Genomic DNA, 25,771 nt, shown 5'->3' with positions numbered 1-25,771 from the left:
ACTGCCTGCCTGCTCTTTTCACTACCACCACGCACACTGGTAACTGCCAGCAGCATAGCTAGCAGGCCTCCCCCACCTCCCCTTCCTGAGCATACGCCTCTTCATTTGGGGGCCCATCTCCTTCCTACCTGTTTTTAAATTGGGCTTAACGCCTCATATATTATATATAATCTATGTAAGTAGATCATGAGGCAATATTGTGAATATATTCCAGCACAAACCAAGGAAGGGAAAAAACAAAGCACACTGAACAAATTGCAGTATCATGCACTGCTTCCTTTATTTACATGTTTTTAGTTATGGAAGCATCTGGCCAGAATCTGTGAGTAAATTTTAGTCAAGAAAAGTAAACTTCTTTAAATTGTAGAAAACAAACAAGAATGAGCTTAACACATTTGATTTATTTGGAAAGAACTCTATTTTAATATTAAACACTCAATGACAATCAAATGTGTAACAGAAATTCATACTTTTTTCCATTTGGGTATATCAAGAAGCTAGGAATAGCCTTGTAAAAATGGGATTAATTTTAGTCTGAGTCACACAATACTAAACATTTATCCTTTGTTTCAAAGTTCAAGAATGAAAACTTGCAGTTAAACACTGAGCAAGCCATGTGTTCAGGTTATGTTGGTTTATCACCTTAAAAGTCTTATAGGAAAAAAGGAAAGGACTTAAAATTTTCAGTAGCGTGTTTTGCTTATTAACATCTCTCTGCAATGCTGAGAGGCCACAACAGTCCTGAATTACTTTTTATTTTAAAAATCTAACCGAACTTTAATTTTTTCTATGCCACTACAGCTTTCTTTTCACCTCATTTTAAAGCAGAACTTCAAATCATGTAGTCTTCAGGATTCTTCGCAGTCTTGTCTCATGGTTGTCCTAGAATGTAAAATGTTAGGAAAAGAGAGTCAGATAGTAGGAACATAAGAGGATTCTTGTTTGTCACTCCTAATTATTGTTTTGCTGCCTGCTTAAATTCTCTCATCAATATACAGGGGCTTTAGATGTAGTATTTGTTAGAGGCCACAATTAACCACCCATAGCTTTTGAGAAGTCCTCATGTACATGAACAGGGCTTGCAAAGGAATTAAATCCAAGTGTTGCCGAAAGGACTCCAGGCTGTGCAACACCAGTGCTCAAAGACCTGCACTCCAACTGTTTAGCAGCTTTTAGGAGATAATTATAGCATGTTAACACTTATCTTTCAAAAAAATTAATTCATCTGATAATTTTAGTTGGGGGCTACTTCCGTATTAAGGAATGACCCAGAAAAATCATAGGTTAAGAATGGATGGTTATATTTAAGATTTAATTCAATTTAATTATGTGATGTGGCTGTATACATTCCTGCCATTTATTTATACCTATTGGGTGTATCTGAATTGGCCTTTATTTTCATTTGCCTCCCAAGTCTGGTATCAGCCAGTATAGGTCTCTGTGTGCCATGGCTGCCTGGCAATTCTCCTACGCAGTAGGAAATTATAAACACATACCTCTTAAAGACTTGAAATGCATTGAATGTAACAAGGCGATTATTATGTAGTATTTATTGCATTTAATACGCTTAATATCTAATTCTGGGCAGCACTGCATCCCTACACACAGTTGAAAGAAAATTCCATCAAGTTAATTACATGTTAGCAATTCTTCACAAAATATGTACAAAGATTCCTTTTTCACTTTTTGTAAATAAAACACAAAACAGTTAAGCTTAAAGATTACAGGCAACAGCATTCAAACATGGATGTGGGTAGAGAAAGGAGTACCTGGCATGAGTACCTGCTTAGTTTGACTGAATCCTTGATTTTTAATTTGGCTTTTCATGGGCCGCTCACAACACCAACGCTGTGTGAGGTATGGTAGTCAGCTGCAATTATTCATAAACCCTACACTTCCATCAATCCAATGCTACTGGCTCTCGAGTTACAGAACAAACTGCATTAGAATGCAAGGCAAAGCAAAAAAACTAGAAACATCCTTGACAAAGAAATACTAGCAGTTTATATAAAAACAAAATAGTCCAACATGTGCCTCAAATATTAAGTATTATAGCAAATGTTTCTGATGCACCAACACAATATGGACTTAATTACAAAATCAGTTCAAGTTGTTTTTTTAAAAAAAGATAACAAATCCCCTACAAATAAAAAAATAGGACAATTAACTTCTATGGTGACTCTGTTACAAATAAGCTCCCAAGAGGCACACTAATGGGGGTGGGGGATGAGTCTGCTACACAATAGCCGATACAAAACAATGTACCTCAAAAGATTTTGCAGGGCTACACTGTGTTTTCCTTCAGAAGGTGCTTTAGTATCTCTTCATACTTGGCTTAGTTCCGTCTTCATCTGTACATACTTACGCTGAACTGTTAAACAGTAACAAAAAGCCCTAATCAAAGTTTGAAATAATGCACTTACCTCTGTCTGATCTGAGGTCATATCAGATCAGTTTTAATTGGACTGAGTGTCACCTTCAGATTTAATGTCTTCATTGGTCCCATTGACCTCATTCTTAGCATCGCCTTCCTTGGAGTCCATGCTTGTATCTTCACTCTGTTTTTCTCGACTACTGGACTTCACACTACTTTTTTTATCATCAGATCCCCTCTTTTCTGCCATGAAAGAAGACATTGACTATGGACTTCACAGTAAAGACATACATGGCATCACTTTTTAAAGGCATGGTGTGCATGTGGATGCATCAACTACAGCTGGAGAATTGAAAACTAAAGAGATCAGCATTGCTAATATTAAAATGAAATATTCCATTAGAAAGACTGAGAGTTGAGTTCAGAAGGGCAATGGATAGAACAGCACTGGGAGGGCATTACTGATCACAATGCAAATACCTGTATAATTGGTCAAAACCACAAGCCACACGTGCTATCTGACCCAGAAGTACTATCATAATAAAACCATAGATTTAGCATAGTACATAGTTCAATTTCTGCAGGTTTGTCTTTTAAGACTTCAGATGCCAATACCAATGACATGCTAATAAACGTCTGTGGGTGTATCTCAGCATGTTCAAGCATGATTTTTATTGTCTTCCCTGAACAATCTCCTATGCCTTCCAAAAGCGGACACTGAGGATTAGGGGGCCCTCCAGAACAATATGCCATGTGGCACTAGGGAATGCAGCAAGGGACAATCCACCAAAATCACTGCTGTAAACATACATTTTTGCTCTGCCACACCTGCTCAGGCAACATGGTAATTGTTTGGGAGGATCCTGGAGGATAGAGTATGCTAACTGCTTCTGCGAACTTACTATAATTGTAGAAGATTGAAACTAAATACATTTTTTAAAAACTTCAGACCGTAATATTTGCCTTCTAAAACATGTTGAAAAGACATAAGAAAAAACAGGCTACTGTAGAAAGAACTTGGCAATCGTTGCTGAATTAGCACAATACCTGTAGGAAATTTAAAAACCTAGGATATAAAGATAACCTTTGATGTAGCAACTATTGGTGAAATACAATAGTATCTAAGTAACACTAATTTTATTTGGAATATAAGTCTGTGGTTCGTATAGATTCATACAAATCTTTCAATAGCTGTTAACTCTGTCAAATATTTGCCATATGTTGTCATAAACCTAAGTACTCCCCACAATCGGAAGTAGCTGCTTTCTTCCTCACTCTTTTCCCAGAGTCCATTCCATCTGTTTTACCTTCATTTGCCTGTTATGCCCCATCACCTCACCAGCAGTTGGGGGTTGTCTCCCTATCTGCCACCACTGCCAGGAAGGGAGAGTCTGTGAAGGTGCACCATCAGGCTGATATTTAACAATCCATGACTGTGGGGAGCAAAAACAGTAACCTTCAAAGCAGTCATAAGCTTGCTTATTTTCATCTTTCTATCCTGTTTGGCATATCTGAATCTAATTTTCACAAGCAAAATAATGACAAGTTACAGACTTGTTCCAGATGAAGCCATAACTTAATGGGACCCCTAGTTCGTTAAAACTGGACTATTAACTGCAGGGACAAGCAGGAAACAGACTGACAAATGGGCTGTTTCTTCATGAACAGCCATCAGTTAAGGTAGTAAGAGCCAAGAACAGCAGTTTCCCAAGGAAAATATAAAATGAGCCTAGTCATAATGCAGTCCTGTGTGTTTTACATTATGAGCATTCCTCTTATTCTCAAGGGACAGTCAATGCCAGTGTCCATATAGTAAATGGTTAACATTTTTATTCCATTAAAACAGTTCTCATAACAAGCATATAAGACATAAGTGAAGCATACCATTCTCTGACATGGTGAGCAAAAAAAATTTCTTTCAGCATCCAGACTAACAATAAATCAGCTGATCTGGATAGATTTATTTAATGCAAAAGAAAGCAGAAATTGGATACCAACAGAAGGACTTTGTTCTGGATAGGTAACTGTGCTTACAGCTTATAAGCCCAATCAAAAAGATAGTTTGATGGTAATTTTGACTGCTACTGCCAAGAAAAGATAACCAAAAAATGGAAAAATGCACAAGGGAACAATTTCCTAAAGAACACCACCACATATTTGGCACTTAAGAGAAAACAGCCTGTTAACCAGAACTCTTAAAAGAAATCTCTTCCATGTGATAAGTGCTCGGGTAGAGTTGCTCTAACTAACCTTTTTGAAAGTCTTCGATTTTTGCTTTATTAGGTATCGCCGATTCACATGTAGATCCACTGAGGAACAGCAGTCTTGTTGCCCCGCAGAGGACTAGCGGTCAGTCCAATAAGCTTATCTTCTATGTAGATACAATAGAGCTCAACAGCCCTATGAATAGGCAGAATGTGCAGATCCTCCTGGAGGTGTTTTAGGGTTGCTTTGAGTTTGGACAGATGGAAGAGAAGGCTGTTTTTGGCAACTATAAAATGATTATTTACCTGTGGGTTGAAAGATGAACCTGTACTATGACAGCTGTCTGCATCTTCAAGCTGTTTACAATAACTAGTATAGCTAGTATATGCAGTGTACAAGAAATAGTTATAACTACTTCTTGAACAATTAAATTTTGGTAGGCTACCTATATGCTCTTTTTGCTTCTTGAATATTGCCTTTCTGATTGTAAAAATTCTGCTTTGGTTACTCATGCAATGTCAACGCTAGAATGATGTTTTCTTAAGATTAACTGTGACCATGAAAGAGAACACAAGAGTTATCAATGGGTATGATTAAAATGTGGGGCATTCTGGGCGGCAACAGGGAGAAATTCTCTTTCCACATAAGTATGAATGAATCACTGCAAGCATACATTTCCTGCTACCTTCTTACATGCGGTGGCTTTTATCACAAGGATCCAACAAGTGAGCAAAATTTTCCAAAGTTTCAATTCCTCAGTAGACCATCATAGAAAAATTTTGAACACTTTCATCAAGATTTTCGTTGAAAAGATCTGAATGTAATTAACTGTATTTATTTATTCATCAAAGAACAGAATAAGGAACACACACTAGGATAGACAGCCCGATAGCTGCTTAGTTCTGACTAACAAATACTGAATAATGCTATGATGATGTAGAAGAAATCCAAAGGGTAAGTGCAACAACAATTTATAAAAAGCAAAGGGAACCAAAAACTGTAAGCATAACAGAATTTTTCTAAGAGCAACACTGTGTTGTGAGGACACGCAGTGGATGGTTAAAATCTCCTTTCTTCACTGATATGTTTATGTTTATTAGATTTTTAGATCGTCCTCCCAGCAAGCTGGCTCAGGGTGGAGTATACACAGATATAAAATATACAATAACAGTGATAAAATTAAATTTAAAATTCATTTAAAATAAACGTTTCAAAAGGTTAAAAAGAGCAATGATTATGGAATATTGAATCCTCCCAGAAATTCAAGATGATTTATGAGTAGATTAGATGGACCCAATGGGTGGATGGGGCCATGAATAGGTAGGTAAATAGATGCTAGCTTTGGCCCCAAACAAAAGCCTGGTGAAAAAGCTCCATCTTACAGGTATAAAGCAAGATTTGGTTCAAACCCCAAAACAAGAAGCCTGGAAAAAGTATCTGTTCTATTCAGATTAATATTTTCTCATTTGATTTACAATTTGGTTACTCAACCTAGATGAGAATTTTGGGAGATCCATGAACCAATGTATTCAGTTTTCTTTTAGGAATTTTAAACAATGTGAACAAATATGCAGGGATTCCAGTTCCCATTAAGATGTATGCATGGGGAAGAGGAAGGTTTAATCCCCTACTCCATAATTATGCTCTCTGTTCCTGATGGGCATCATCTCTATGTCTGTCTTTTTTTACCCATTCAAGGGCTGACATACTTATTTTATTTAAAAATGTATGCACTACCTTTCTACACACCTGCTTGAGGTGGCTCATCAAGTAAAACATGAGAAAACCAAGAGTCACATAAAATTGTGAAAAAGCATTCGAAATTTAGCCATTAAAACTCCAAGAAAATAAGTAACTGTCCCATTTTCCAAAACTACAACCTCAAAACACCTGTGAGAAGTATCAAGAGTAGCAATACAGAGGGAGGGGGATTAATCCCTTCCCCCTTCCCCCACACCAAGGCCCTAATATACACCCCAGTGTGTTGCAAACTAACCCTTTCAAATGTTGGGAAGATCTATGAATAGATCTTCCATGGACTCATTTAGCTGGGCCCTAGGAACTTGATATTAGGACTAACTTATTGGTTAGATAAGGAATGTCAATAAACACATTAACTCTATATTATGAAAATCAGTCAAACTCAAGCTCAGACACTGATATAGTACCTGGATCACAACCATACCCTCCAATATTTTCATATATCTGCATTCATGTCAGGTGTGTGCTCTGGCACCATTCCTTAAGCATAAATGCATTAAACACAATAAATGGAACCATTTGGCCAAAATGGAAGTTAGAGGCTAACAATAGCAACACTGCCGGATGACCCCAGCAATCTAAACAGAACAGCAATATGAGAAGTGACCAATATGTATATAAGCAGATCCGGGTGAAAAACATGACTGTTTTCCATTGAGGAGGGATTTGAGTAATCGGTACACCTGTTTTCAAGCAAAGACACACTGAAAGCTGATCCAGAACACATGTATCAACCAGCACATCGTTCACTAATATTTCCGAATGAATTGTCAAGCATTTTAAGACACAAATAAGTGTCCGTCATCTAGAAGTATGCTGTAGTGAGATTGAGTGACTCACACTATTGCAAAAATAAATATTTTAAGTTTTTTTTCCTGATTAATAAAGTGTCAAAAAACAGATCACCCTGACACACAATATGACAAAATACTAGTGTTGACTTCACTATTGGAGAGATTAGTATGACTGCAGCACTGATCTTTAGAAAGATGTTTCAATGGCTATGAGGTATTCTTTGATACTTAACTAAAAAGTTGTCATGTCCAGAACCTACTCAGATTCAACTATGTAGAAGCCTGAACTGTGGGGTTCCACAGGAAGCCATTCTTACTCTGATGCTGTTCAATAGCTATATGCACCCCCTCACCAAGCTGATCCCAAGTTTCGGGCTGGGTTGTCCTCAGGATGCAGATGTCACCCAACTATTTCTCTTAGCTGACGTAGTAATTTGAGGTTTAGCCTTAAAATGGCTAGTCTTTCCTCCAAGGTCAGGAAAGCGGGTGGCACTAAGGGAGAGAATATCCCAGCAGCAAGCCTTAATAAGCAGGGTCCCGTAGGGAGCTAATCTCTCCCTGATGTTATTCAACATCTATATGCATCCCCTTGCTCAACTGGTCTAGAATGTTGATCTGGATTGTCATCAATACACAAAAGACACCCAGCTATTTCTGTTGATGGATGGTCATCCATTAATACCCCCAGACACTTTAGCCACATGTCTGGAGGCTGTAGTGGACTGGTTCAGGAGGAGTCGGCTGAAATTAAATCCAGCAAACATGGAGGTCCTCTTGCTGGGCTGGCAAGCTGAAAGAGATAGGGTGCAATTCCCAATGCTACAACTACCATCGTGTGTTTACGTGTAATTCTGGACACTTCCCTATCCATGGAGGTCCAGATCAAAGGATGCCCACCAAGAATTCTACCACCATTGCCAGGCGTGATGCCTTGTACTGTACCTATTGGCATCCAACCTAACCTAGCCACTGTGATCCATACAACAAACCTCCAGACTAGACTTCTTACTCACTCTATGCAGGGCTGCCCTTGAAGCTGATCCAGAAACTCTAGCTAGTCCAGAACACTGCATCATGAGTCCTTACTGGGATATAATGGAGAGCCCACATTTCATCAGTGCTCTCCCAGCTGCACTAGCTTCAAATCACAGACCAGATCAGGTTCAAGTTTTTGGTGTTAACCTTCAAAACGCTTAACAGTCTGGAACCCCAGTACCTACAGGACTGCCTTTTCCGCTATCTTCCCCCCATCTCCCCCAAGAGCACTAAGATGCAGTGACCACCACTTGCTCAGGATCCCTGGCCCCAAAGAAATAAACCCGGCCTCAATCAGAGCCAGGGCTTTTTCAGTCCTGGCCGCAACTTGGTGGAACACTCTTCTTGATGACTTCAGGGCTCTCCGGGAACTTCAACTGCTCCACCATTGTGGCTGCCCTCCTCACAAAACCAATGTGCCATCCTCAAACCAACCACACAGCACAAATGAAGTTCCTCTTACAAGACCCTAATAGATACGGTTTAATACATTAATAATTTAATATAATGTAATTAATTTATATTATGTTATCAATGTAACTTTATTACATGTACATGCCTGGTGTCACTTGCCCTGAGCCAATCAGGAAAGGCAGGCGATGATAATGATGATGATGATCCATCGATCAACATCCCCAGACAATCTGGATAGGTGTCTGAAAGGTGTGGTGGATTGGCTTGAGCAGAGTCAGCTGAATCCAGCCAAGACAGAGGTATTCTGGCTGTGCCAATATGCGGAGAAACAATATGTGGAGATATGGCTCCCAGCACTTGACGGGGTGCAAGTGATACCGGTACCTACCATCAAGAACTTGGGCATGATTTTGGATCACCCCTTATCAGTGAAGGCCCAAGTCACAAAGACAGCCCACCTAGCATTTTTCTGTCTGCACTCAATGAGGCAGCTTGCAGCTTATACCTCAGAGTCAGACCTAAGCAGTGATCCATGCAACAATCACCTCTAGATTAGATTTCTGCAACTCACTCTATGCAGGGCTGCTCTTGAGACTGCTCGGGAAACTCCAACTGGTTCAAAATGTGGCTGCACAAGTCCTGACAGGGACTTAATGAAAAGCACATATCACAACAGTGCTCGCCAGTCGCATTGGCTCCAGATTTAAAGCCCTAAATGGTCTGAGGCCAGTGTACCTTTGGTGTTCTCTTCAAGAGCTTTAAGATCCTTGGATCAAGACCTACACATTTTTCCCAGGTTGAAAGTGAAAATGGTCTTGACCAGAGCTTTTTTGGTTGTGGCCCCAGCCTGGTGGAATGCATTCCTGGGAGAGATCAGGGGCCCTGTGGGACCTAAATCAGTTCCGCAGGACTTGTAAGACAGAGGTGTTCCACCAGGCTTATGGTTGAAGTCTAAAGTAACATCTGCCATGAAAGGCTGGCCTCACTTCTGGGAGCCAAATTCCCACTTTGTGGAAATTTTAGTTGGAGGGGGGGCATTTATAATAATTGTAATAATTTAAACTGTTGTTTTTATTGTTGTCACCTGCTCTGAGCAATATGGAAGGGTGGGATAGAAATAAAAAAATATTATATCATTATATTATTTCACCAAGTTTCCTAAAGTGATTAGATAGGCAGGCAAAGACGATAAACACAGATGTGGGGTAAAGGTATGCCTTGCAAGGACTGATATCTACTTAAGAGGTGTACATGAGACAATCACAGGAAAAATAATTTCCTCTTCTTTTCTCCATGAACACTTTGAAAATCACAATTAGGAAATAACATCAGAGTTGCTGCTTGAGAAGAACAAAGGATGGCAACAAAAACTAACTTGTCTTGTCGTTTGTGTAAAGAAGCTCCAAGGATGGCAACAGAAGACTCACCTGAATATATGTACAAAAATACTTAAAATTAAATACTTATGAAAATACCAAGACAGTGGGTGGCTGGATTAAGAGTCTAGCTTTCCAATCTGGTATGTGGTAGTCCTCAAATGGAGAAAAATGGACCTTAGTGCATAAGAATTGGTGTATAGTTTAGAAGAGTTTAGATAGAGAGTTTTTTCACGGTGGGTATGGCATAATTCTGTTTATATGAACTAACCTTTCTCCTTAGATTTCCTGTCTTGTTCTCGGTCTCTGCTTTTGCTTCTGTGCTTGTAAGATTTCCGATCCCGGCTCTTTGACCGCCTTCTGTCCCTACTGCGTGATCTGTGTTTTCTGTCTGACCTATCGTGACTTCTACTTCGGCGCCGATCTCGACTCCTGAACATTTAAAATACAAAGATCAAAGCATTTCCACAGTTAAAAGTTTTGTTAGTAACTAACATGGTGATCAACAGGGTGTGGGAGAAAACTTCAAATGAAAATTATGACAGCAGTAGCCTGCAGCTTTATATGAAATGTTTGGCAACAAATGGTCCTAACAGTAATATACTGCACTGTTCTACTTAAATCATTCTAATATTTCAAGGAGGGGTGTGCAAAAGGTAGTTTTCAGGTTCCGGTGATCTGAATCTGAAAAATATTGGTATTTACCAATATTCCCCAATCCCAATACTAGTATGGTATTTGGAGTCAGTAAATATTGGGAAATGCAGAATATTATTGGCTCCATGAGTCCAAGGCATTTAAAGGGATCATGGTCCCTTTAAATGCTTTCTCTACTTCAAGCTGCAAAGTCACAGCTTAGAGCTTGACTCCAAGTTCAAAAGCATTTAAAGGGATCCCAAGTCCCTTAACTCTGGCTATCTGGTGGCCCTGAAAAATCCCAAACATTTCCAGCATTTTTTGGCCTCAACCATTTTGATAGCTAGAAAAATAGCAAATAATAATTTTTTACAGGTATTTTTTTGGCTCAGGTTAGCTATAGCCATACATAGTTTTAAGTTACTACATAAAGATTTACCTGCTTCGTCTTCTTTCCTTGCTTCTTGATCTTTTATGGTCCCTTGACCGACTTCCTCTCCTATCAGAGGTTCTGCTTGAATGTCTGCTTCGTGAACGACTCCTCTTTCTCCTCTCTCTATCACGAGCTCTCTCTTTTTCCTTTTCTTCTTCCTCACGCCGCCGTTTTCTCTCCCTTTCCTCTCTTTCACGTTCCCTCTCTCGCTCTTCTCGTTCTAGTTTCTCTTTTTTTAATCGTTCATCACGATCAGGCTCTTCAGTTCTTTTTCTTAATTTTTCCTTCAAAAAGAAATTCCAGAATAGTTACTAGAATAAAAGAACAGGTTTCCAGCAATTTGTATTGCTAATAATACATTTTGTACAATAAAGCTTGAAAACATTACAATCTGCACTTGTAGTTTAACAACTCAAAGTATTTAGACTTCCCTTTATGGAGGGGAAAACAACACTAAAACACCTAGAGAGAAGTTTTTAACAACAAATACTACTTACAAGCCCAACATAGTTAATTGATGCCAGCCAGTAAAAGTGTCAAGTTAAAAGTATATTGGGTAATTTGACAATCCACAAACAATAAAAGCAGCATCTGTAGCTTGAAGCAAGAGACTCCCTCAGTGGTTGTTCATAGGCAACAACTGTATTTAGGTTTGTTTCTGTGAGTAAAAAGATGGGGGAGGACCCTTCCCAGGCCTACTTTGGCCTTTGAGGAAGGATGAATTGGTACCCAGGCCTGACTAGGTTTGCCAGCTCCAGATTGGGAAATTCCTGTGACAAAGTCTGAGGACTGCAGGGTGTGGGGACTGACCAGTCATGGTATAATGCCAAAGAGTCTACCCTCCAACAGCTGCCATCCTTTGAAAGTCAATGTGATGTATCAGAGCTTCAGAGTAGATGCAGGTTCAGATTCCCATCATGCTGTGGAATCTGACCGTGTGATTATGGAGTAGACATACTTTCAGATTAACCTATGTCACAGGATTATTGTGCAGATAAAAAGGAGAAAAGGACAATACTAGTAGAGTCTGCAGGGAATGAGGTGATGGAAAGCTGAAGACAGAGGGGCAGATAAAGACAGGTTGGCTATTATGTGGGAATGAGCTAAGGCTGCCAGGTTGGGAAAATCCTGGATATCTGAGGGGTGGAACCTGAGGAAGGCTTTATTTAAGGATGGGAAGGACCTCTGACAAGTATAATGTCATAGTCTCTACCATCCAAAGCAGCCATTTATTTCAGGGAAAGTGGGGGTGTGAATCTCGAGGTGAAGGCTGGAGATCACCTGCAATTACAACTGTTCTCCAGCTGATAAATTAGTTCCCCTGGATAAAATGGGTGCTTTCGAGGGTGGATCCTATGGCATCATACTCATTGACACTGCTTCCCTCCATAACCCTTATCTTCCCAAAACTCCATCCCAGGGTCACAGAAATGGGAACTGTTTCTGAAGATACCACTAAATTAGACCTTGCTATCACTAAGAATTATTCCAAAGTTTGACGTTCTTAGGATGAAAAACTACTTTGGCAATCACTAGCAATTGCAATACTTTTCAATAAAGCATTATAGTTTATCTGTAAATCAAGAGAATTGACTCACTTTTAATTCTTCAACCGTAGCCTTAATTTTAGCATAGCCCATATGCTGTTTTCCCATCAAATGATCGTCTACCCTGGACTGTGCATCTCCTACAATTAAAAAGGCTCCACACACTTCACAAACTTCCATCTGCTTTTCCTGAGCAGCAAAGCTCTCAATTGTCTGGGAAGAAAAGGCACTTGTTAATAAAAGAACTGAAATTAAAGCTTTATCTAAAATCTAACCAAACAACTTATTTTATTTTTCCTGAATTCTATCCTCCACTTTTTGGATCACAAATACCCTCCAAGGTAATTCGAACAAATTCACACAGAATAAAATATTAAAATCTAACAAATACACCATCAAATGTACCAACTTCACCCAGGTTATAGGCTGGATCCAGCAGAAGATTTCCAGAGCTGGAAGGCAGGGTGTGTGTGTGTCTGTGATAATTTTGCTAGTTCCTGCCTCATGCTGTTCTCATTATTATTATTCAATTTATTTCCCACCACTCCCTAAGCGGCTTGTGGCGGGTCATAATGTCTTAAAACCCCATTAAAAGACTTAAAATCCATCACAACATGGTGGAAACAGAAAATCCCCTTCCTACCCCCATTGCTAAGGGAGGCGGAGAAGGAGGAGGTCAACGATGTTCAAGAGCCCGGGGGGGGGGGGAGCAGTAGATGTACCTCGCCGACCCCAGCCTCAACCATACACCTGGCGGAAGAGCTCCGTTTTGCAGGCCCCGTGGAACGCTGAAAGATCCCCACAGGGCGCGCAGCTCACCTGGAAGCTCATTCCACCAGGTAGAGGCCAGGACCGAAAAGGCCCTGGCCCTGGTTGAGGCTAGGCGCGCTTCCCTAGGGCCGGGAACGACCAGTAGATTCTCACCTGCAGAGCGCAGAGCCCTGCAGGGGGCATAGGGCAATAGGCGGTCCCTCATCCCATAAGATGATTTTGGGATGCATGGACATCATTTTATGCCAACTACACAGAACGTGGCACCACAACACAAGTTCTCAGATACAGCCCTTACAATTTTTAATTGTCAGTGAATTACTACCAAGATACAGACCTATCAAAAAAACGCAATTAGAAAATTTGAATGGCAAGCAGAGCTACCGTATTTGCCAGCGTATAAGACGACTGGGCGTATAAGACAACCCCCCAACATTTCCACTCAAAATATAGAGTTCGTTATATACCCGGTCCGCCCCTGGCATCTCCCTGTGACCGGCACTAGTGCGCAACTGCGCATGTGGGCGGGCATCAGGAGGCCACTATGGGCAGCTATGTCTATCCCAACTAAAGTGCACCTGGTGTATAGGATGACCTCCCCACTTGGAGTCATGTTTTTCAGGGGGGAAAGGTAGTCTTATACGCCAGCAAATACAGTAGTTACAATCAGGAGGGCAGTATATAAATTTAATGAATAAATAATAAATACAATAAACTAAATACCAGCTTGTAGTAGTGGAAAGAAGCTCAGAATATATGATTCCAACCTGTCGTGCCTTTCAGGGATCAGAATACTTACTGAAGTTGTAGATCTGAGCAACTCCCTTTCTTCTTTTAACTGTTCAACAAGTTTCATCATGCCTTGAGCCTCTTCCACCTTTCCTTCAGAACCCAGTTCTTCAATCTGAAAAGGAGAACACTATCAAAGTGTTCTTAGACAAGCTTTTAATTATTAATATTAATATTTTATTTCAAGGTAACTTTTACCTGTTGTAGAAGTACATCAATTTTGTCAGTTAAGACCTGAATCTTCTCTTCATTTTTACCAGTCGGTCCTGTTGCTTGCTAAATATTAAAATTCAAGTATCAGTTATCTAACGTACAGAAAATAAAACAATGTATGTTTAACTAGACTATGGTATGGCTATTGTTAAGACACATGCATAAAAATAATGCCATAAGCAAAGAGAAACTCCACAGTAAGTTTTAATTAATAAAATGGTATGTTGCTACATATAGTATGTGACAATTTGTTTGCCAGCAAAATGGATATTTTAACTTATACTGCTCATCTGAGTTTAGAACAATCATGCACCTGGTAATCTATTTGAGAATTATGTGCCATGCAGAGCTAGGAAAGCATTGGAACCCTATATACTGTCAGAAGCATAACAGTTGAATTGCTTTATTTATTGAGAACTTCCTGTAAAACATTTCTCCAGAGAAACTGAGATAGCTTACAAAATAAAATATGACAAAAAAAACAAGACCATAAAGAGCATTTAAGTTAATGATGGTTTTACCACTGTTAACTCCTATGATGCTATGATGTTTACAAGTTTATGCAATTACTAGGGCCATTCTGCACAACGACCAATGTTGCTAAATGTTTGCAGTATGCAGAAATGCTATATTTAATAGAGGAATTTCGTCATTCCGCACACCTTCAATTCTAGCAGAATATTGAAGTCCCAGTAGCAGTCTATTCATTCCCCACAGGTTTCCGGTATCGCCGGAATCGCAACAAAGGAGAGGCGATATTTTTCTGCGCTTCTTCCCGCCCCTGGCTGTCAATCACACAGAACAGTCAAAGAACTGTTATGTTTGTGCTCCTGAAAAGCCCCTTTCCCTTTAAAAACTGTTTTTTAAAAACCTGAAAACACCAGTAGCAACGAATATTTGTTCATTCAATGTCTCAGAAAGACCTTTTTCGCTGGCGTTGGCACTTAAATCGTTTACATGCTCTTCAAGTAAAAACAAAATTTCCCCCCAATGGGTGCAATTTTTGGCTGAAATTATGGGCAGTGTCGAATAGGAGGCTGTATTGTGCTCAGACAATTGCAGAAGGGAGCTTTGTTTTACTGTTCAACACTTCTGTGGAGGGACTTCAGGCGAAGAAGCCTCGCTTATTTGTTGCTTTCGCTGGTTTAAGGGGGGGAAAATGGCAATCACGTCTCTGGAAGCTTGGGGGCGAGAGCTAGGGAAGAACATTCTTTCTACCGCTATTTTGAGAATGCACATGTCTTTCGCTGATGTGTTGCAGCTTGTGCTCAGAAGTGTAGCGTTTTTTCCGGGGGGAATCCACTTTTCTGGATTTTCCCTAAGCGCTATAAAATTCCGATTGTTGCTGGAGTTTGGTGGGAGTTTTGCGGTTTGTTTACGACATCATGCAAATCGTTAAATTAATAGCGTTTACAAAAGATAAGACTTCAGCTACATTTAAGTTGTGCGGAATGGCCCCTAGAATTACTCTATTTAAAAAAAAATTCCTATGAGAGATATAAGCAATTATGTATCTTTAATTTGGTTTCCCACTACTGAGATCAAGCAGAAACTGTTCTTTTTTGCTTTGGTATCTGCATTTGCACTTACACCTGAAGCCTGCTGATTCTGGGATAATGCTAAGCGGGCATGGCCTCTTCGAATTCGCCGTTCGACTTCTGCAAGCAAGCTCTGTAGATAGCGAAGAAAGTCTCTTTCATAGCCTACTTTCATAAACCGAGAACTCTTCTCATACCTGAAAAATACCCAATGAATTATTTTTATTAAACTTGAGACAGAGATCAAGTTTACATTGCACAATCAGAAGTCCAATACCTAAAAGAATGAGAAGCAATCGATTCTTGTAAAATAATAAACTTTTAGATTATTTTGCTGTCACTTAAATGCTAATACTACTGTTTAGCATTAGTTAAACTGAGCTATTTCTAAAATGTAAATAGCATACTCACTGTTTTCTGAGATTTTCATCATGGATTTTTTCACATGGACCTGGAAATAAACAATGTAAAATTACTTAGAAGCACAGAGCTGGTCTCAAGGATCATGGAGTCTATGATGGCCCCCAACTACTTCCCTCCCTCAGAAGCAAGACTTTCCCTCCATTTTTATTTCTCTGTCTGATTGAGCAGCCCTAATAAAGTGCTTTCTTTTTTTCTGAAGAACTCTGGCTGTCCCACACTGTGCTGCAGCACAATATTTTGGCTGTTGGCTCAGCCTAGGAACTGGAAGGATCAGGAGCCCAGTTTAACTTAAGACAACTTAAGTGGCATTCAAGGTATTTTGAAACTCAAAAATAGCAAAATATTGTTTTAATGTAGAAGGGAAAGGTCAGAAGAAATCAGGGGTTGAAATTCTGAGGTAAATGCTTAGGCTTTCATTCTTAAGTTTTCCACCGTGACTTATTTATGTTCCTGTGCTTTTCCTGAATACTACTAATTTTTGATTAATCTCATTTGATTAATCTCATTTGCTTAATCTTTTATTAAAATTTGATTAAAATTTGATTAATCTTTGACTAATCTCACTTTTGGTTTCCAGAAAGCTGGAACCCCGTCCTCATGAAACACCAGTACTCCATACTCATTTTAAGTTTTTAACTGACTCTGAAGGTTTCTCAACACAAATTCTAACCACACAAGATCTGGGATCTCTATACTCTTCAAGGTCAACTCCCCGTTTAATTGGGTAAGGCAGTGGTCCGCGGCCCGCTGCCGGGCCGCGAAGGCCAGGCGCCGGGCCACGGTTCCCTCTCCCCGCAGTAAAAAACTTCCCCGGGCCGCAAGCTTGCGGCCCGGGAAGCTTCTTACTGCGGGAGGGGTGGGGGGAGAGGGAATCAGGGCCGCGCTGCGCATCGCACATGCGCGGCACTGTTGCCCCGCCAGTCCCCAGCCGGAAAAAGGTTGGGGACCACTGGGGTAGGGAATTTTCTTCTCTCTCTCTCTAGAAGTTCTAACTCCCATCCTTGGCTCAAATGAGAGTCTCCTTCTACTTCCCAAAATTCCTTGCCAACTTTCCCCCAGTTCTCATGTTAAATTGCTCTCAGTTAAGGCTGAAATCCAACTCTTTCCAGTAAAGGCAGAAATCTGACTGTCAGTATTTAACTCAGTCAAAGCAGAAATCTGACTCAAGCTCTCCTCAGCATTCAGCTCTTTCAAGTATTTCTCTACTCAACGGATATCAACCAAGCAATTGCTTGGAGCATTCTGTCACTCAAAGCCTGTTTCTGTGAATAATTAATCCTTGCTAGTCATTCAGCAGCTTGTACAACCCTTCTAACTGCAATCTTGTCACACAATCCAAGCCCTATACAATGCAAGAAATTCACAACCACTCCAAGTAAGCCCCACTCTTTGCCCAGAGGAAGGGAGGAAAACTTGAAAATCCTTGGGCCATTCTAGTCTGGAGGAAAATTCCTACTGGATTCCAAAGTGGTAATCATTAATCAGGGCATATAAAAAACAACCATGAGAGCAGAGCACAGGGTCTTTTATTTAGGATTAGCTATACTGGAAGCCAATCAGAACTGAGAATCTGTAATCAGCTTAAACAATACCTCAAAAATCAGTAAGATATTTTTCAGGTATTGTTTTTGGCTGGTTTAGTTAAATGCACACCCCTAGTATGTGTGGCATCAGTAACAGTATAAGGATATGCTCAATACACTAAGAGGAATGATTATGAAGTTGTAAAGCTTGGGAACACAAAGAATATCTGGGAGCAAATGAAAGACAATGTTCTGACAAGAGCCTATCAATCTGGCATTGTAACATCTTGACTGACATACCATTACAAGAGCATCAGCTAAAACTGTTTGGGCTAACAAAACCTTTGCATGGCCCACACCAGTAACAGTATTTGCTTGTGCAACAAAAGCACTCATACTGGACCTTAACAACATTAGCAATCTAATTTTTAAACTTAAACCTTGATATACAGCAGGAGAACATTTGATGTATTTGCTGTAAACTTCAAAGAGACTGCGGCATAAGACAGCCCAAAAGAGCAGAACACTGGGGAGCAGCTGCGCAGCTGTTTTTCAGGCTTTCTGCAAAGCCAGTTAGAGAGACTGCAATCTCTTTCAATGGGGTTAAAGGGACTGCCGTCTCTTTCAATGGGGTTTGCAGAGCCACAAACCGGTTCATGAATGAACCTCCTGGTCATCTGAGCAATGAACCGTTTTTCCCCCCTGGTTTGTGCTCATCCCTGGTTACATGTGTCTTTCTCCGGAGCAAGTAAGGAAAGGGGATATTTCCTTGCCAGATAGATCCTGAGTCATGTTAGTGAATAAGCTAAGGAGTCAGTTTATTTAGGCTATTAGGTTTTATGTTGTTTTATCTGTTTCTGCATCCTTCTATCTGTATGTAATCTTTCCATTATGTTTATTTCTCCCCTGAAACTAACTGCATCTGCCTTTCTTATTCTAATTTCCCCAAATCAAATTAGAACTTATTGCCTATGTTACCCCAGAAAACTTGGTTGAAATGAACTTTATTATTATTGTTTCTTTAATTTATTATTACAGTTCAAAATACAATATAGAATTGTTTAATGAATTTAATTAATTATAATATGGAACCAACCCCAAAGACTACTAACAGTAGTCCATAGTGGCTAACAACATTCATCCATGACCCCACCATCCTTTGTAAGCCTCCAAAACAGGAAGCCATCACCAACTCCATCAGCACCCTGTGTATTGTGTGGATGAAAGATGTCACCGATTAATATAATAGTAACAACAACCAACAATATCAACGTCAGTCATAAAAAAGAAGGAGGGGGGGGGGACAACCCAGAGATCTTTCAGCCCTAGCCCCGACCAAATGCTTGGGGGTAGAGCTCTGTTTTACCTGAGGAACTGAGACAGCACCGACAGGGCCCTCAGCTCATCTGGGAGCTCATTGCACCAAGTCAAAGCCAGGTGTACTTCACATGGGCTGGGAACTACCAGCCTATTAGTACTCACAGGGCAAAGGGCTCTGCAGGGAACATAAGGAAATAGTCAATTCCTCAGGTATGCAGGGCCCAGACCACAAAGGGCCTTGAACTTGATCCAGAACACCATTGGTAACCAATGCTGCTGTCTTAGCATTGGCTGAATATGGGTCCTTCAAGATGTTCCAGTGAGGACCCTAGCAGCAACATTCTGCACCAGTTGCCACTCCCGGGTCAAGGGAAAAAGGAAGGCCTGCATAGAACGAGTTACAGAAATCCAATCTGGAGGTGACCATTACATGGATCACTGTGGCCAGGTGTTCTGGGGCCAGAGAGGGTGCTAATAACCTTGCATGGCACCAACTGAAAAACACCAATTGGCCTACTCTTGTGACCTGCACTTCCATTGACAGGGAGGCATCAAATATTGCCACCAAATTTCTGGCCAAGATCTCTAATTGTACCCTGTCCAGGCAGGAAAGTTGCACTTCCTGATCTGGCCCTTTATGACCCAGCCACAGGACCACCAACTTGGAAGGGTTGAGTTTCAGGTGACTCTGCTTGAAACAAACCGTCACTGTTTCCAAACATCTGTCAAAGGTTTCCGGGGTGGGAGTCAGGCCTGACATCCATCAGGAGAAAGAGCTGGGCATCATCTGCATATTGATAACAACCCAGCGATAACTCTGGATCAGCTGGGCCAGAGGATGCATAAAGATGTGTGGGAGATGTGGTACTCCACATAAGAATTGGAAAGGTCACAAAAAGTTCTCCCCCTCTCTGTCCAGTTCTGGAGAAAAGAGACCAGCCACCAAATGGCTGGTTCACAAATCCCAGCTCCAGCGAGGTGGCGATTGATCACACTGAATGCAGCCGACAGGTATAACATCACAAGAAGTGCTGACCCACCTCGATCCAGCTGACACCGGATGTTATACATCAGGGTGGCCAGCACTGTCTCCACCCCACAGCTGGGACAGAAATCAGACTGGAAAAGGTCAAGCACTAAAGTCTAGGACAGCTCTTAAGTGAGCCATGCTTTATGTGAAGGTATGGGGTGTGAAAGAGGCAGAATTGTGGGGGGAGTGAGCCAAGCAAGAGCCAAACAGGCCCCAGGAAAGTAGAGCCCTCCATTGCTGCTTCCCCCTGCACTTCCTGGTGTGCGTGTCACAGGGTATTCAAGGTGGCTTTTCATACATTAAAAAGCAGACAATATAAAGCAACATCAAAGAGTATTAATATTTAAAAAGCAACACCAACAATTATAAAAACTGAATATAAGATGACAGCATCAAAAACCATTAATCTCATACACACTTACCTAAGTCAGAACGTGTGTTTGTGAACAATTCAGCAGGACAAAATCCACAAAGGTAGTATTTACAAACCTGTAAAAAAAAAAAAACAGGTGAGGATTTAGTTATTTATTTAGAGGTACTCCTAGGAAACAACAGTAGGAGTGATCACTTTCCAGTGATTTTTTCTACTTTGGTCTGTCCCTTCTTCTGTATTACAGTTGCCTACCATCACTCCACAAAAGTAACTAATTTCTAAGAGAAAAAGGGATTGCAGTTCCCAAGCACATTATTGTTCTCCATGAAATGAGAGGTAAAATACCCATGTTTCTTTAGCTACATTTGTAATTTAATGCAGTGAGTCAAGTGAGTTCAAGTAATTACTAGGCAAAAACCAGGAATAAGAGAATAAGGGTTAAGTGGTAGTGCATCTAGTTTAAATGCAGGGAGTCCAAAGTTCAATCTCAACAATTCCTATTGTTAAGAGTGTTACATATATATTCAAAATAAGATGCCTATTATATTGTACTGTTTTCATGAAAGTTCTAAAGTAAACTGCCCTGAGCTGCAAGGGTGGGTGGTATATAAAAGTAAATAAAATAGAGAATCAGGTAGCAGATGATGTGAAAGACCTCTACTCAAGGCTTTAGAACTGCTGCTAATCATAAGATATTGACTTTGATATACCAAAGTCTGCCTCAGTAAGAGACAGCTTTATATATGTTTAGTGGATAGTGGATGACCACAGCAGTGACTGATTAGTCTCTGGCTGCAATATTAGGTCATAATGTAACTAAACAAACATGGGATGACTAACCAACATATTATTCCTACAAGCCTTTCTTTACAAACAAAAAAACATTGATAATAATGTTCAGCTTTAAGGTATTATGTATTCATTAAAGACAGATTCCATTTTAAATCAAATTATTTTTAAAAAAAGAAAGAAAAGAAATGGACACTTTAAAAGGTCCTATGGTTGGGACGTAGGGGGCCAGGAGAGGAAGTGCGTTTACCCTCCCTGGCAGGGATGCAACTTAAGATCGCGCCTCAAGCCAGGAATTTGGGGGTGCCCATTGATGCCTCCTTAACTCTTGAGGCACAGGTCAAGAAGGTAGCCAGACAGGCTTTTTTCCATCTTTGCCAGGCTCGGCTACTAGTGCCCTACCTGTCCTCTGAACACCTAGCCACATGATCCATGCAATGGTCACCTCCAGAATAGATTTCTATAGCTTGCTCTACACTGGCCTACCCTTCTGATTGATTTGGAAACTTCAGCTGGTACAAAATGCAGCTGCTAAGGTCCTCACTGGTACATCATGGAGAGTCCATATCCAGCCTGTGTTCAGGCAGCTGCATTGGTTACCAGTTATCTTCCGCATCCAGTTCAAGCTTTTGGTTTTGACCTTTAAGGCGGTCTGGGCCCAACATATCTGAGGGACAGCCTGTCACCCTATGCTCTGCAAAGTGCTAATCTATTGGTCGTTCCCAGCCCCAGGGAGGCGTGCCTGTCCTTGATGAGGGCCAGGGCCTTTTTGGTCCTGGCCCCAACCTGGTGGAATGAGCTCCCAGAGGAGCTGCAGGCCCCGTGGAAGCTTCCAGCTTTCTGCGGGGCCTGTAAAACGGAACTCTTCTGCCAGGTTATTGGTTGAGGCCAGGCGGCAAGAAAGATCAGGGCCCCCCTATAGGGCTGATCGGAGTAGCATTAGCGAATGTTAGCAGCGCCCTGTCTCCCTCCCCTCTAGAATAGAATGGTTTCTTTGGGGTAGGCTGTAGTTAGCTATTGTTTTTTACCATCACATCTTATCCCCAAATGAGGGGATATTTTATTGTGTATAGGGTTTTTTAATTGGTTTTAAGCATTGTAACTCACCTTGAGCCTTTGGGGAGAGGTGAGTAATAAATTTAAATAATAATAATCCTATTTAAAAACCAATTTAAAATAACACATTGATGTCTATGCATCCTCCATACAATAAGCTGCTCTGACAGTAAAGACCTCCTATTTTCTCTTCTTTGTTTCATATATAAAGAAGATGGGCACAAACCTAAAAATTCCAGTTGAGGGCCCCATAACCAGAATTTTCTCAAACCAGACCGTTTGGATCCCCAAGGCGGCGGGGGGGGGGGGGGGGTTAATCTGTTTTATGGCTCTCAGTCATTTAAACCTAACAGCTGACTGACCTGCCATGCTGTTAGGTTTAAATGGTTAGCAGCCATCTTACCAATCTATTTAGCTTCCCCGCACTTGGAAGGGGGGAGCAAAACAGATGGGTTAAATGGCTTGTTGCCATTTAAACCTAACAGCAAATGGGCATACCCACCCTGCTCAGTTGTAAGGTTTACATGACCCAAACAGCTGAATCAGATAAAAATCAGTTTAATATTCAGGAAAGGCACCTACTGTGAACACTGTTTGGGGGCTATCAACCTGCCAAGTTCATACCAAATTTTGGCTGATGAACCAATTTATGCCAGTCCCTAGTTTTATATACAGAATCTACTAATTGCTTTTTTAACCTTAAGAGACACTAGCAAATGACTATACTTGGTGATGTATAAGAGGCAACTGATGGGAGTGCCTAACATTGAAGTATGTAGCCAAGGCACAGGATTTCTTGAAAGCTGCGATCAAGGTGGCTAAACTTGACAAGCAAAAACCAGTAGATACATGTAACATCAAAGTACACTGTAACTAGCAAATATAGCAATAACTCTTCTTTCTGACTGAGAAAACAACACATATTTCTCTTTTTTTCATATGAGTTTTTTGTTACTTGAATCTTTGAAACACTGGATCAGAGTATTTTGGGAGACACCAATGTAATAAACTTTAAACATAATGTTTTCCCAGTAAACATGTATAAGGTAAAGGTATCCCCTGTGCAAGCACCGAGTCATGTCTGACCTTTGGGGTGACGCCCTCTAGCGTTTTCATGGCAGACTCAATACGGGGTGGTTTGCCAGTGCCTTCCCCAGTCATGACCGTTTACCCCCCAGCAGAAAGCTGGGTACTCATTTTACCGACTTCGGAAGGATGGAAGGCTGAGTCAACCTTGAGCCGGCTGCTGGGATCGAACTCCCAACCTCATGGGCAAAGCTTTCAGGCAGCTGCCTTACCACTCTGCGCCACAAGAGGCTCTTAAACATGTATAACTCAAACCAAATGGCCAAGAGAAATTTCTAGCTCACCTGAGGTTCAAGAAGTCATAGCAGAAAGTTAAAGACAGTAGGTAGCCTAAGCAGCACCTAGAAACAATATACTTGTGACTATGACATCCTAATTCACTATAACAGAACTGGTGCCAGTATTGCATCCTGAAAATTAACTTTCTGTCCTCTTTACTCTTCCATCATTCCAATCCGTTTATCAAAAGAATATCACATTCTAAAATGAAGGCTTAACACTATACAAATAATCTAACATAAATTTAATTACAATGTGTGTCTCATCCCAGTTGAGTTTTCTATAGGAAAAATACAGAGGAACATGGTTACCTAATCATACTACTCCCTACAAGGAAAAATAGTGCCATATTCAAGCATCTGGAAATTATAATTTTCTAATAAATAGACAATTTGTTCAATCTATTCCAACAAGCATTTCCAAACACTGCCATGGCTCCAAACAGAACAAAATACTGATTAAATCATCAGTATACGTTTGTATTTAAATATTTATATTTATACCCTGTTTTTCTTTACAATAAGAAAACAAAGCATTTCCCATCATTTCCCCTTCTCCATTTTAATCTCACAACATCCACTTTATGAGGTAGGTTAGTCTAAAAGAAAATGAGTGTCTCACAGTGACCCAAGTCAGCTTCCATGGCAAAGTGGGACTTCAAACCGAGACTTCTAGTAACCAGCCCAAGACTCCAACCAACCATGCTGATACTTTCTATAGAAAACCTATGCCCAAATGCTTCCCATTTTAGCTAGTGAAAGAAAACACACATGGCAACCATTTCCAAACTGTGGACTACATGGTCACACGCGCGAATACAGTATTACAATTCTGCTGGAATTTATGCACAGTTCTCTCGAGGGAATTTATGCTCAATGCTTCGGACAAAATCCAGCGCCTAAAAGCGCCATGAAGGCCGTCCCGCGTTTTTCTTACCAAGGTGGTTCATACAATGAAGACAACCCAGACATAGCCACGTGAATGCAACCCCGCCAGTGACATAAAAGCAGCAAGCAGATCTTACCACGCACACAATGAGCCTCTACTCCCCCTCCCCCGTGTCCTCGAAGGTCCAGCCAGAGGCCTCTTCCTACTCTTCGACGCTAAAGACGCCATTGTTCGCCCACCGGACCCTCGGCAGGACCACCTTTGCTTGCCCTTCACCTCCAAAGTCACAGAAACGCCCCCCGCCGCCGCGCTCATCGGACCTGCTCTTAATCCCAGAGGCCTACGCGGTCCCGAACCAGGCAGCCTCCTCGCTACCGGCCGATGACTCCCTCCGCAAGCGGCAACCCCTCCCCGTTCCAGGCTTCCCCGCCGACTGTCCGGATTCCGTTAACTCCGGCGCCGGCGCCATCCCAACCCCTCTGGGGCACGCGGCCAGGCGAGACAGGGCCAGAGGCCTGCATCGCTCCACAGCACTTACACTTTCGTGGTCCCACCGCACGTTGCTGCGCTTCTCATCTGGGGCCAGGTTCCTATCCCGGCCCATAAGCTCGTCCAAAAGCTGGGCAGCCGAAATCATGGTGCCTGCCGTTTAATCGGTCGGCCTGGCCGCCGCTGCCTCCTCCACGTCCCCTCACCTACGATACACCAACCCCGCGCCGCTGCCAGTGAGAGAAACAAAATGGCGGCTCCCTCGAGCCAAGGCGTCCCCCACAATGCATTGCGCGCAATGAACCTGCAGCGGTTTACGCTTACAGGCCGCGCAAAACGGGCGTAGTTCTCTGGTTTGTGAGAAGAAGTCAGGCGAATGTGGTGTATGCACTTTGTTTCAAGACGATGCCTACTAAACATCCGGTGTACTTTTTACACAGATTCCACAATACTTGGGTCAGGTAGCCAATAAGGCACAGACCTTTACTGTTGTTCTTAGAACAAGCTGCTTTAGGTTTTACAGACCACAAGCAGCACAGTTACTTTCTAAACAGAAGTTCAATCCTCTTCCAGTTTTCAAGAGCACCACAGAAGATACAAATTACTAGAAATTAAATAAATATTCGTCC

At 41.2% G+C, this 25,771-nt stretch overlaps 1 protein-coding gene across 6 annotated transcripts; it reads right to left on the bottom strand.

The window, feature by feature from the left end:
- Positions 1-261: 261 nt before the first annotated feature.
- On the bottom strand, positions 262-25,431 carry LUC7L3 (LUC7 like 3 pre-mRNA splicing factor). 6 transcript variants are annotated; one of them, XR_013229433.1, is made up of 12 exons: positions 25,192-25,431; positions 20,605-20,671; positions 16,298-16,337; positions 15,939-16,083; positions 14,334-14,411; positions 14,146-14,250; positions 12,627-12,788; positions 11,035-11,312; positions 10,231-10,391; positions 4,625-4,823; positions 2,424-2,617; positions 262-882 (listed from the first exon to the last, which is right to left on the bottom strand). XR_013229433.1 is itself a non-coding variant. In XM_077327969.1 (11 exons), the coding sequence occupies exons 1-10, from the start codon at positions 25,288-25,290 to the stop codon at positions 4,669-4,671; spliced, it is 1,290 nt and encodes a 429-aa protein (XP_077184084.1). In that variant the 5' UTR covers positions 25,291-25,431; the 3' UTR covers positions 262-3,807; positions 4,625-4,668. The 6 variants fall into 6 exon arrangements, 4 of the variants coding, with proteins under 4 accessions (XP_077184084.1, XP_077184085.1, XP_077184083.1 ...); XR_013229434.1 differs by having other exon boundaries at positions 262-2,617; positions 4,625-4,884; XM_077327969.1 differs by having other exon boundaries at positions 262-3,807.
- Positions 25,432-25,771: the final 340 nt, after the last annotated feature.

The sequence above is a fragment of the Paroedura picta genome, chromosome 3 (assembly GCF_049243985.1).
Source record: "Paroedura picta isolate Pp20150507F chromosome 3, Ppicta_v3.0, whole genome shotgun sequence".
Classification (NCBI taxonomy): Eukaryota; Metazoa; Chordata; class Lepidosauria; order Squamata; family Gekkonidae; genus Paroedura; species Paroedura picta.
This window is presented reverse-complemented; position numbering and strand designations above follow the sequence as displayed.

Coding starts and splice junctions, on each gene's coding strand:
- LUC7L3 (XM_077327967.1), bottom strand. CDS start 25,290: ATGATTTCGGCTGCCCAGCTTTTGGACGAGCTTATGGGCCGGGATAGG. Junction 14,412..15,938: donor AGAATCAGCAGGCTTCAGGT/GTAAGTGCAAAT, acceptor TTTAATATTTAG/CAAGCAACAGGACCGACTGG. Junction 14,251..14,333: donor TTGATGTACTTCTACAACAG/GTAAAAGTTACC, acceptor TCTCCTTTTCAG/ATTGAAGAACTGGGTTCTGA.